This window comes from Nyctereutes procyonoides, unplaced genomic scaffold (genome assembly GCF_905146905.1).
Source record: "Nyctereutes procyonoides isolate TBG_1078 unplaced genomic scaffold, NYPRO_anot_genome, whole genome shotgun sequence".
Lineage (NCBI taxonomy): Eukaryota > Metazoa > Chordata > Mammalia > Carnivora > Canidae > Nyctereutes > Nyctereutes procyonoides.
Window position 1 is genome coordinate 53,615,389 of NW_026575140.1, and position 12,373 is coordinate 53,627,761.

At 43.2% G+C, this 12,373-nt stretch overlaps 1 protein-coding gene across 1 annotated transcript in view; it reads right to left on the minus strand.

Annotated features, from left to right (window-relative positions):
* Positions 1 to 12,373, minus strand: part of DNAH9 (dynein axonemal heavy chain 9) — a 325,287-nt gene that overhangs the window by 70,623 nt on the left and 242,291 nt on the right. The window contains exons 53-57 of the mRNA XM_055307050.1: positions 12,085 to 12,320; positions 8,490 to 8,612; positions 7,331 to 7,535; positions 5,781 to 5,945; positions 1,464 to 1,604 (exon numbers count right to left, since the gene is read on the minus strand). Of these exons, the coding sequence (XP_055163025.1) occupies positions 1,464 to 1,604; positions 5,781 to 5,945; positions 7,331 to 7,535; positions 8,490 to 8,612; positions 12,085 to 12,320 (870 nt within the window). The remainder of the gene's footprint in view (positions 1 to 1,463; positions 1,605 to 5,780; positions 5,946 to 7,330; positions 7,536 to 8,489; positions 8,613 to 12,084; positions 12,321 to 12,373) is intronic.

Below are 12,373 nucleotides of genomic sequence, written 5' to 3' on the forward strand. Positions count from 1 at the left end.
GGGTGTGATCCTGGAGACCTAGGATCGAGTCCCACATCAGGCTCCCTGCATGGAGCCTGCTTCTCCCTCTGCCTGTGTCTGTGCCTCTCTTGCTCTGTGTGTCTCTCATGAATAAGTAAATAAAATCTTAAAAAAAAAAATAGATCTGTTCTCAGTGATCAAGCTGGTTGGCAATTCTTAGTAACAGTATGGGGGCCCAAAATGCACCCCCCCAATAGCACTTCCAGTGATGAAACCAGCCTCTACTGGGATGCTTTTGCTGCAAAATTTACGTTTCAAAACACATATTTGCATGGGTTTCATTTTATTTCTTTTCAACTACTCTCAGTACTAGGGAGCAATCTTGCAGTTATTAGGCTTATCATGCTAACTTTCATATTGTTTAAAAATGTTTCATAATTCTTTCATCTGTTGAGAGAGGGAGAAAGAGAATCTTAAGCAGTTTCCACGCCCAGCTTGGAGCCCAATGCTGGGCTCAATCTCACGACCCTGAGATCATGACCTGAGCCAAATTCAAGGTCAGACACTTAACTCACTAAGCCACCCAGGCACCTCCCAAACCATAAAATATTATAAACACTTTTTATGTAATCTGCGGAGACTCAGTTGAGGGAAGAGGACCCAGAAATGGTAAAATGGCATCTGCAATTGAATGGGCCCCAGGTTCTAGAGACCTTCTGATTTCTCACCTGCTCACCCCCATCTCCACACCTTGGCAAACCCCATATGGCAGTTTACCTTCACAGAATGAAGTGTGTGCTCTGAGTATGTGTGTGTGTGTGTGTGTGTGTGTGTGTGTCCATTCTCTGTTAAGTCAAAGAGGTTGTTTAGAAATGCTCCACTACCCCTAATGCCTCTTGAACTGTGGTCTTTTTGGCAACACCCTAGGGGAGAAAGATATACTTTTGACAGTTCACTTAAAATTTACAGGGCTTTATTTTTTCATGAGTAAGTTAAGTTTAGTCAGCGTTTACAATTTGCTAACGTCTTTGGTACAGAAATATTTCAGCAGGCATAAAGCAGTAGCTTTGAGGATATTAGGGTAATAAGAAAAGTCATTTAAGGTTGGACTGCTATTATTGCCTGCCATGGTCTTTATCTGGTATGAATGACATGCACATTTGATCATTCCTCTATCATATGTTAAGGTCTTTGGCAGCAGGGGTCACTTCTGATATTTCTTGGTCCCCTTCCTTGCATTCAGTAAGCTCACAACCACTATGTCATCTGTGCTGAGTGTGTGAGGCTGTGGCATCTCCCGTTCTAGCCGAAGTGACCCATGAGTCCTGAACGACCCAATTAAAGAGATGAGGACTGTAATGTGGGTCTGAAGGCACTGTAGCTACTCTCCTGGATTTGATCTGAAAGACCTGCCACAGCTAATGAAGCACACAGATAAGCTTTCACAGAGAGTTGTTAGCTCTATTACTATGATTATGCAAAGAACTGCAGGTGTAAGTCACCTTGAGAGAAAACTGGTACATGGGGTGGATCTTGCTGAGGTCATTCATGATGAAGTAGAGAAGAGAGGCACGGGCAGCTGCTGGCCGGTAGTGCTCTCGGGCCTCATTAATTTTCACTTCTGTTACCTTGGCCTCCTGGACCTGTTAGGGAAGGAAATAGTGGTTCATTGTTCTAACCAATCCATTGGCCTGGCCTCTCTGTGTCAATACACAGGTGTCTGTGTGGAGGGCAGGGTGGGTCTGGGTAGGGGTAGCCACTAGAAAGTTAGGAAGCTGCATGTTATTTTTTAATCTAATTTTTTTCAGAGAGAGAGAGAGATAGATAGATAGATGATAGATAGATAGATAGATAGATAGATAGATAGATAGATAGATAGCAAGCTTGTGCATGTGCGTGTTGCTGGTGGGGAGGGGCAGAGGGAGAGGGAGAATCTCAAGCAGGCTCCACATCCAGTGAGGAGCCCAAATCTCACGACCCTAAGATCATGACTTAAGCCAAAATCAAGAGTTGGGCACTTAACCGAGAGAGGCACCCAGGTGCCCCATGCTGTGGTATTTTCCTAATAGCACTTGAGTGACATATTCAATCTTTGATGAGGGTGAGAGTGCCAGCTCTTCCAGTTGGGAAGTGTGGGCCATGTAAACCTCTGAGCTCCATTTCAAATGAGAAAGATTTCATGGAAAAAATATGTAAATTGAAAATAAATAAACATATACATGTGTATGTAGGTGTGTGTGTGTACATATATATCAATCACTTAGAAATAAACCAGAATTCCAGGCATGAAAAGCCAGTGAAAACAGCATAATGGAATGTTCTATTTTAATTTTTATGGAAGAATTAATATGTAAATTCACAAAGAGGATCTCTTTCATTTTTTGAAAAAAAATTTAATTCCAGTGTAGTAACATTCAGGGGCATATTAGTTTCAGTTGTACAGTATAGTGATTCCACAACTCTATACATCACCCAGGGCTCATCATGAAAAGTTACTCTTAATCTTCATCACCCATTTCACTCATCCCCCTCCCCTACCTACACTCTGCTGACTATCAGTTTATTCTCTAAAGTTTAGAGTCTATTTTTTGGTTTGTTTCTTTCTTTCTTTGCTCGTTTGCTTTGTTTCTTAAATTTCACATATGAGTGAGATCATATGGCATTTGTCTTTCTCTGACTGGTTCACTTAGCATTAAAGTCTCTAGATCCAACCATGTTGCAAAAGGATCTTTTTCAATGGAATAGTTTTTTTTTTCAGAAAGTTTCTTATTACAGGGAAAAATGAGAAAAGAGACCTTAGTATTAGAGAGGGATTCTGAAAGAACATGCCACTAAATACAAACCTTAATATGACCTGCCTTATACTTCAGAAGAGTGAAACTAATTATTATTTGTGAGAATCTCAGAGGAAGAAAACCCAATGATTCCTTTTGAAGATGAGCTTATGATAAACAATTACAAATCTCAGAAGGAAATATTACCAAAGGGGACAATCAGAAACCTGAACCCCAGAAGGATTAGCATCCCAAGAGCTGAAGATCACTGAACAATCTATAACTCACTCTTAACTATTTCTGTTTAAAAGCAGTAGAGGTGAAAGAAAGCATAAAATCAGGCCATTATAAACAGGAAGAGGTATTACTTGAAGAAAACACACACAACTAACTAGGACTTGTAAAAATAAGAATTCAGTTATTTGAGTGAAAAAACCAGTGCACGGGTTAAATAATGGACTAGTGTTAGAAAGAGAATATGCAAGCTAGAAGACAGATCTGAGGAAATTGGAATAAAAGCAGCTCAGAGGAAAAAAAAAAGCAGCTCAGAGAGAGAAAAAAAGATGAAAAATATATAAGAGGTTGTGAGAGATGGCAAACAGAATGAGAAGATTCAAAATACATCTAACAGAGATAAGTAGAGAATAGAGAGGCAACAGTTGGAACTCTAATATTTTTTTTAATTAAAAAAAGTTTTTATTGAGTTAAATTTGCCAACATTTAGCATTAGCACCCAGTGCTCATCCCACTAAGTGCCCCCCTCAGTGCCCGCCACCCAGTCCCCCCCACCCCCCACACTCCTCCCCTTCCACCACCCCTAGTTCGTTTCCCAGAGTTAGGAGTCTTCCATGTTCTGTCTCCCTTTCTGATATTTCCTACCCATTTCTTCTCCCTTCCCCTCTATTCCCTTTCACTATTATTTATATTCCCCAAATGAATGAGACCATATAATGTTTGTCCTTCTCCGATTGACTTATTTCACTCAGCATAATACCCCCCAGTTCCATCCACGTCGAAGCAAATGGTGGGTATTTGTCATTTCTAATGGCTGAGTAATATTCCATTGTATACATAAACCACATCTTCTTTATCCATTCATCTTTGGATGGACACCGAGGCTCCTTCCACAGTTTGGCTACTGTGGACATTGCTGCTAGAAACATTGGGGTGCAGGTGTCCTGGCGTTTTATTGCATCTGTATCTTTGGGGTAAATCCCCAGCAGTGCAATTGCTGGGTCATAGGGCAGATCTATTTTTAACTCTTTGAGGAACCTCCACACAGTTTTCCAGAGTGGCTGCACCAGTTCACATTCCCACCAACAGTGCAGGAGGGTTCCCTTTTCTCCGCATCCTCTCCAACATTTGTGGTTTCCTGCCTTGTTAATTTTCCCCATTCTCACTGGTGTAAGGCCTGGTTAGTACTTGGATGGGAACTCTAATATTTGAGAATTTCCCAAAATTGATGAAAGACCAGAGCTCTTCAAAGAAGCAGTCAACATCAAAGAGAATTTACTATCAACAGGCCCTTGAAGAAATAATTATTTGCTTCAATTAGAAGATTGAATCCAAAAGGAAGAAATAAGGTCTGAAAATTTCTTAAATATATGGTTAATCTAAATAACAAAGGCCATAAACAATGGCCACCTGGGGAATAGTAGGTGGAACTTAAATATTATAAAACAGTAACAGGGGATCCCTGGGTGGTGCAGCGGTTTAGCTCCTGCCTTTGGCCCAGGGCGCGATCCTGGAGATCCGGGATCGAATCCCACGTCAGGCTCCCGGTGCATGGAGCCTGCTTCTCCCTCTGCCTATGTCTCTGCCTCTCTCTCTCTCTCTATCATAAAAAAAAAAAAAAAAAAAAAAAAAAACAGTAACAGAAGATGGAAAAGGATGATCAAAGTAAGTCTAAAGTCCTTATATTTGTTTTGGAAGAGGTGAGATATATCACTTTATAGACTTTGTTAACCAATGTATATATCATTACATCACATATAAAATGAAATATAGTTTATATGTTTATATATGTAATATTTATATATTCATATATAAATGAATGTATTCATGTATAAATGAAACAAGATTTATCAATAAAATAAGAAAAAGTATATAACTTTAAAATCAGCAAAGGATAAAGAGGAGAATAAAGAAAAAGCAAGAAAGGAGAAAAATACACATGTTGATAGAAAACACAAATTAAGATGGTAGAAAGAAAGTCACTCTATCAATCATGTTAATAAATGTAAATCGGTTAAATTCAGGAGTTGAAGACAGAGTCTCAGAAGGGGGTGGACTGAACAAACATACAATTACTCAGACTGGTGTTATCATAGAGGCTCATTCATTCAGACTCACCTGGGTTCTTAATGCCATCCATTCACTGTTTCCTGAGTCACCTTTCATTCCTATTTCAGCAATTGTAAACTTTCACCCCCCTCCCAGCTCCTACCTCACCATCACTCATTTTATTCTCAGTGGATAAACGTGACCCATGCTTTCACCGTTTAGATAGAGACCAGCAGGAAGAAATCTCCATTTCTGCTTCTCCTCTGATTCCTTTAAGTTTCTGTCTTCCTAGATCAGTTGCTTACATGGATCCACAGAACGTGGATCTCATTTCTAGACTCAAGTTTGCCTCCAACCCCTATCATACTGAAACTAGCTCTCCATCTTTTTTTTTTTTTTAAGATTTTATTTGAGAGAGAGAGAGAGCACGCGTAATCAAGGGGAGCGGCAGAGGGAGAGGGAGAAGCAGACTCCTGCTGAGCAGGGAGCCTGCTGTAGGACTCAATTGCAGGACCTGGGGTCATGATCTGAGCTGAAGGCAGATGCCTCACCCACTGAGCCACCCAGGGTGTGAGCTGGTTGACTCAGGAATCCCACCCCGCTTGACTTTCTAGAAGGAATTTGGGAACATTTTGTAAAGCTACCTAGGAATTCTGACTTCTTCTTTTTTTTTTTTTTTTTTTTTTTTTTTGCAAAAACTTGGGACTCAGAGACCAGGACGAGGGCCTTGCATCCCAACCTCAGCTGCCAGGGCAGTTTTACCTTCTTCTCAACTTCAGCGGCAGTCTGCTTGGTGGTCTCCAGGTTTTCCACTAAGACCGTGTCCCCCAGGAAGTTCCCTGATGCTGAAGAGAGGCGAGACAGCAGGTTGTCTTCTAATGTTTTCAGGGTGATTTTGAACCCATTCTGCTGCTTCGTGAGATCTGACTGCAAACATCAAGTAAGGGGGAGTCAGGTGTAGAAGCCCAGAGCATCCTGAATAAATGCATGCTATGGGGTAAAGGTCCTACTTTGGAGGGATGAAGCAGGAAGCAGGATAGGAGGAGACCAGACAAGCAGGTGAGTTGAATCCCAAATGCACCATTTATTAGTCGTGTGACTCGGGGCCAAGTTGCCTTCTTAACACATCAGTGTCCTGGGCTGGGTTAACCCCAATCCCTTCTCATAGAGGTGTCGTGCTACACTTAGCACAATGATAGTACACAGCGTGTTCACTAGATGGACACTATTTGTGTGCCTGGTCAAAGGGTAGGGTCAAGTTTTCCTTTTCTGGAGGGTCCCCTCTATTACCACTTTACTGCCCCCAAATGAATGGCTCTCCTGTAGATGATCTTTTCTTGGGAAAAAAAATCAACACAAAGTTTAGAAGTTTAGACAAGCTCATTGCAGGAGCCTCCTCAAGGTCAGAGTGGGGTTCTGGTGTCCAAGCTGACCTTCTCTCATCTTCTCTTCCTGGTGATTCCATATCCAAAAGCACGGGACACTAGTGGGAGGAAAATGTAACTTCAGGCAGCTGTGATTTCTTTGCCCTTGTACTGCCTGGGATGATTGGTTTTGATCCCTGGAAAGAACACTCTTCCTGTTGGGAGCTCTAGCCATAGCAACTCTGGTCATCCTCTGTTTCTTAAAAACACCTATCACCTCAATCTTGCTTTTTGTCCAGGATTCACTGTTCCCTCTGCTGGGAATGCTCTGTGTCCAGAGGCTTTCAAGTCATTTAAGGAGGAGCTCAAATGTCACCTCCACACAAACTTTTTCTTACCTCCCTGTTTTAAATTAGCCCCCTGGCTCCTGACTATCATGTTGATTTATTTCCTTGAAAAGTCTTGTCACAATGTCAAATGACACCATTTTTGTTGGTTTACACTTATTTTCCATGATCTTTCACTGGACTGCAAGCTCCACAGGGGTGGGAACATGGCCCACCAGTCCATGGTGTTTCGCTATAGCAGCCAGAGTTGACTAAGACACTATCCTTGCATGGCTGTTACTTCTGGACTCCCTACTCCCTGTGTGGGCCCAAGCATGTACAGAGCCCTGGGCTCTCACCTCTGCTCTTGGTGACAAGGGTGTCTGTTCTCCCATCGGCCTTCTGCCTCTCTGTTCTTCATCTTGCTCTATTCTCTGTTTACCAACTTGATACTTGGGCAGCTAAATGGTGTTGGCCAACCCCTGCCACTCCCCTAAAGTCTAGCAAAGACCATGCTGCTCAGCTCCAGGAAAAGCCACCTGCATACCTCTCCCAGAACGGGGAGCAAGATCTAGTGGCAGAGCATTTTCTGTCTTCCTTCCTTGATGGGTACCCCACATACCTTCAGCTGCTCCAGGTCTGGCCTCTCCATGCTGACCACAGCTGCCAGCAGCTGGTCCTCCAGGCCGTCCCGGGTCACCGTGAAGTTGATCAGGGTAGCCTGAGCCTGCATTTCAGGCTGGTAGTGAGGATTGGCCAGTTTGGTGTGAAGGATAAGCCGGAATTTGGGATTGTATTCACACTCTTTGTCTCCGATTTTAATGAATCTGGAACATGAAGGGTCATGTGAATGAAGTTGGGGTACCTTCCTGTGAGATATGGTCGGGGATAGAATTCTAGTTTTTTTTCTTGCAAGATCATATCAAACAATATTGCCATATTCAGATTCCTCCCAAGCGTGCCAGACTGAGCCCTAGGATCCCCGTTTGCCCTAATATGGGGGAACAGGGATGGTGGGTGTAGAGATGACCGGAGAGCCATTCACATTGTAGTCGGAGCAGGTTAGTATGCTATGAAACATTCCCAGCAGATGGCAGTAAAGTGTTTGCAGAAGAGGCCGCTATCCGTTTGCACAAAGGTGCCTTACCACTAGCAAGAAGAGGGTGCATTTCTTTTTGGATCCAGGCTGTAGTATGTGAAAATGGTTAATTCAGGAAATGAGTGCATGCTAAGGACACGGAAAGGCAATTGATGGCCTGGGCAGTGGGTGAAGCCCTGGGGTGAGGCAACCGTCCATGATAATACCCTCTGTCTCTCCCTCTCTCTCTTCTATGTGCCTGTTGCCTCTCTCTTTCCTCTCTCATCCCCTTCCTTCTGCCAGACACTGTCTGATCACCGGCCCCCAAAGCAATAGGAGCTCATCAAATGGACAGAGAACTCAGTTCTTGGAACCCAGAGGTCTAGCTTGGGTATAATGCTCATGCCTACAAGTCGGTGTGCATTTTGACCACTTCCTTTCTAAAATTCCTCCAAAATAGTGCACCGTACCCATGCAGGAGGGAGTCACGGAGCACGTGACTGATGGGAGCAAAGTTATTCCGGGAAAATTTCTCTAGGAGTCAAGGGCAGCTAAGTAGTCCCCATGTGGAAAAGAGAAGGGGGTATGTGCTGCAGGGCGCCCCACAGCAGGAGTTGAGGGGGGATGTCTTAGGTAGAGTGGATCTGCTCATGGTCCTATGAGCCAGTTCCTCTGGAAGGTCAGTGAGGTGGCTGGGTCTTACCGTCCTTTCTTGATGACTTCTCTCCCGAGTAGGGGTCCCAGAACAGGATCAATGGACTCTTCCAGGTTTTCAATCAGCACCACGTCTCCAGCTTCCAGGGCACGCTCTATGGTTTGGAGGTAGCTGGGGAGAGAGTTGGGCAGTATGAGCCTTTAGCAAGGTACGGATCCACAGGAATGTAACGGGATCCCCAGGAAGCATAATGGGATCCACAGGGAGTGTAACAGGATCCCCAGGAGGTACAACGGGATCCCCAGGAAGTGTGACAGGTCCATAGGAAATGTAATGGGATCCACAGAAAGTAAAACAGGATAACTGTGGCCTCTGTGGCCGATGTGGAGGTGCAGCTACCTGGGATGACTTCAGGGGTCTTGTTTGTCTCTATTTAAGATAAGATTTATGTGATCTTACACAGTTTCAGAAATAAGGAAAAATGACAAAATACAAAAAAGGATACAAGAATGAATGTGACCCTTCCATTGGTCATTTTGGAATTTAATGTGTATGCTTGGATAGATGATATTTTCAAGTTGATTTTATTACATATGATTTATTTATAATTTAATTTGTATTTGTATTCATATTTATTTATTATTTGGAGGTTCCTACAGCACATTTGTTTTGTGATTTGGTTCTTATATGTAAAATGTATGGGAAAAATTTGCCACGTCATTAAATATTCTTCTATAAAAATTTTCTGTGAGTGGATGTTAGGCTGTACTGATAGACCTTAATTTATTTAACAAGTAATAATCAGACCCAGGTTGTTGAGAATTTTCAATGTACCTAGAGTTTAATACATATGTTAAAAGGTTGACTTTCTCTAAACAGACTGGTAAGTTTGATATGACTCCAATTCAAATTATATATAACAGACTACAGAGATGGACCATAAATCTTAAAGTTTCTAAAATAATAAGGATGGAAAAAGAAGTAAAAGCTCCTGAAAAAGAAGAGGAGGGACTCATGTTAGCTGATACTACAGTATTTTATATACTTTGAACAATACAGATATATAGGAAGAATCTGAAAAGACATCATCTACCAAAAGGTTAGGAGAGTTCTTTTCTGAATGATAAATTACAGGAGTTTAAATTTCTTTTATTTTGTAACACCCCCCCTTTTTTTACTGTAATACATTACTTTTCTTTTTGATGTACTACTTTTGTAATGAGAGATACCACAATAAATGTTGCTAAATATAAAGCTAGGTGATTAGAGGCTGGTGTAGTATTATATAAGTGAAAAAGAAAAAAGACTGCTTAATAAAATAATGTATAGTAAACTGTCATCTCTAATTAATTGAGGAAAGGACAGAGAATTTAATAAATGGTCCTAGAACAATGGCTAACCACTTGGAAGTGAAAATTAGGTCTGTATGTTCTGCAGTACCCTAAAATATATTTCAGGTGATTGGATTTCAACGTAAAGGAAAAAAAAAACCTACAGAAAAACCTAAAAAATCTAGGTGGATATTTATATGATTTCTGGAGAGAGAAAGACTTTTCTAAGCATTATCTATAGAACAAATGGGTGACATATCTAGCTAAAAAAATCCCTCAAACGAAAAAACCCCCAAAACCATCATGTGTGAAACCCCACAAATAAAATCAAAAGGTAAATGACACACTTGAGCAAATTTCCATTGATATGATGGAGACCATACTTAACAATCTTTTATTTTTAAATTTTTCTTTTATTTATTCATGATAGCCACACAGAGAGAGAGGCAGAGACACAGGCAGAGGGAGAAGCAGGCTTCATGCACTGGGAGCCAGACGTGGGACTCGATCCCGGGTCTCCAGGATCGCGCCCTGGGCCAAAAGCAGGCGCCAAACCGCTGCGCCACCCAGGGATCCCCATACTTAACAATCTTAACACATATTGTGTGTAATGTTTACATTCAGATAATGGACAACAAATGTAGAAAACCATCCAAGAGAGAAGTGGATGGACAGAAACAAAGAATTAATTGAACACATATTTATTGCGGCCCTACTATGTATCAGGCACTGTTTTTGGTACTAGGGATAGAGAATGAGCAAAGAGGAAAATACACTCATATCTAAGATGCAGTTGTTGGCCAACTAGAAAGAATTTTTTTTTGAGAGAGAGAGTGACAATATGAGTGGGGGGGGTGGGAGTGGCAGAGGGAGAAAGGGAGAATCTTGAACAGGTTCCATGCCCAGCACAGAGCCTGATGTAGGGCTCGATCTCACGACCCTGAGATCACAACCTGAGCTGAAATCAAGAGTCAGACAGTTAACTGACTGAGCCAAGTGGGGCCCCTAGAAAGGAATGTTTTGATCAAAGTGTGGGGAGAAGGCAAGGATGAGATTATTCTGGCCATGACACAGATAAAAATATACCATGGCGGGCCCTGGGATTCATTTCTCCTCTTATCCTCTCTAGAAGAAAGGATCCATTCTGGTAGTCTAGATTCACTTTGTTTAACTATTTTGGTAGCACCGCATGTTTGATTTAAACAATGCTTGCTGATCTGGACCTCTGGGCAACTACGTTTGGGATGCGTCACCAGAGCAGCAAGCCTCACCTTGGTGGCTGTAATGCTGGAGCAGAGAAACCTTGCCTTTCTGAGGACCACCTGGTTCAAACACTGCCTCCATCAGTTTTTTTTTTAAACTTTAATAAGTGCACAAAATCTCAAAAACATGGCACACTCTTGCAGATATTAGTTTGCTTCTGCGAACCTTAATTTCCCTGGATGTGAAATGGTACCAGTAACACTAACCTCATCAGTTGCGCGGGTTCAGGAAGGCATTTGGGATGAGGCCCCCAACACCAGGACTGGCACATATCAACCACCTCACCAATGATCTCTGTCCCTCCCTCCCACCATCCTATGCCGCTCATGGAGCCTGGTGGCACAGAACAAGAATTAAGAACTGAAAATCCAAAGCTAGGTTCTAGCGCAGTTAATGAAGCTAAGAAGTGGGAGATGCGGGGGCCTGGGGCCGTGAAGTGCAGTGGGTGCTGGATAGACAGTCTCAGCATCATTCACGTCCCTTTGGGTAGTAACTCCCCCACCGCATACGTGGGAGGCCACATGGCAGGTGCAGGGGCTCCCGTGGGTTCGCAGCATAACTGCAGTGTCCAATCCTTCCCCAGGAGAGACAGTGTTTGGGTTTGTCCTATGGGGCTGTGGACAAGAGGCAGGAATAATGGGTAGAGAAATGGACTCTAGGATGGGCTAAGACAGGCACTTTTTGGAGGGAGACTTTGCAAAACACAGAATTTTACCCCCCAGTGGAATGTGATGCCCGGGGAGGAAGCGTCCAAGGAGAGATGGGAGGGGGGATGCCAGATGGTGGAGGCAGGACTCCTGATGGGTCCGGGAGGCGCGCACACACACACACACACACACAATTTCTCAAGATAAAGAAGAGCAGAGACTCGATGCCCACACATCTTTCACTGAGATGTTTCCTAAAATGGGAAGGGAATCAGGAAAAACCTCATGGAGGGAACACGAGGGTAGAAATAACCCACTGGGGCTGAAGATCCGCTCAGGACTTTTTTTTGGTTCCCTCTGCACAACGGACAAAAGTGAGAAGTGATGTGCTCAGCCACCTACCCTTTCTGACCGATCTGGGTGACCCGGAGGTTTTCGCCATATTTGATCTTGATCCACCTGCTGCCTTGGAGCTGCGGGTCAACCATGAGCGGCCAGCGCTCGCAGTTGAGGAGGATGGTGGCATTCTCCGTGGACATGCGGTCCGCGGGGAGGCCCTCGTTGTGCCAGGTCGCCACGTCGGCATCATCCGTCAGCATCTTCAGGGGATCCAGGGTGGGGGTGACTGGGATGGGGACCTGATGAGCCAGAAACATAGCACGTGCTCAGGGCAGAAGTCAGCTTTCTCAGC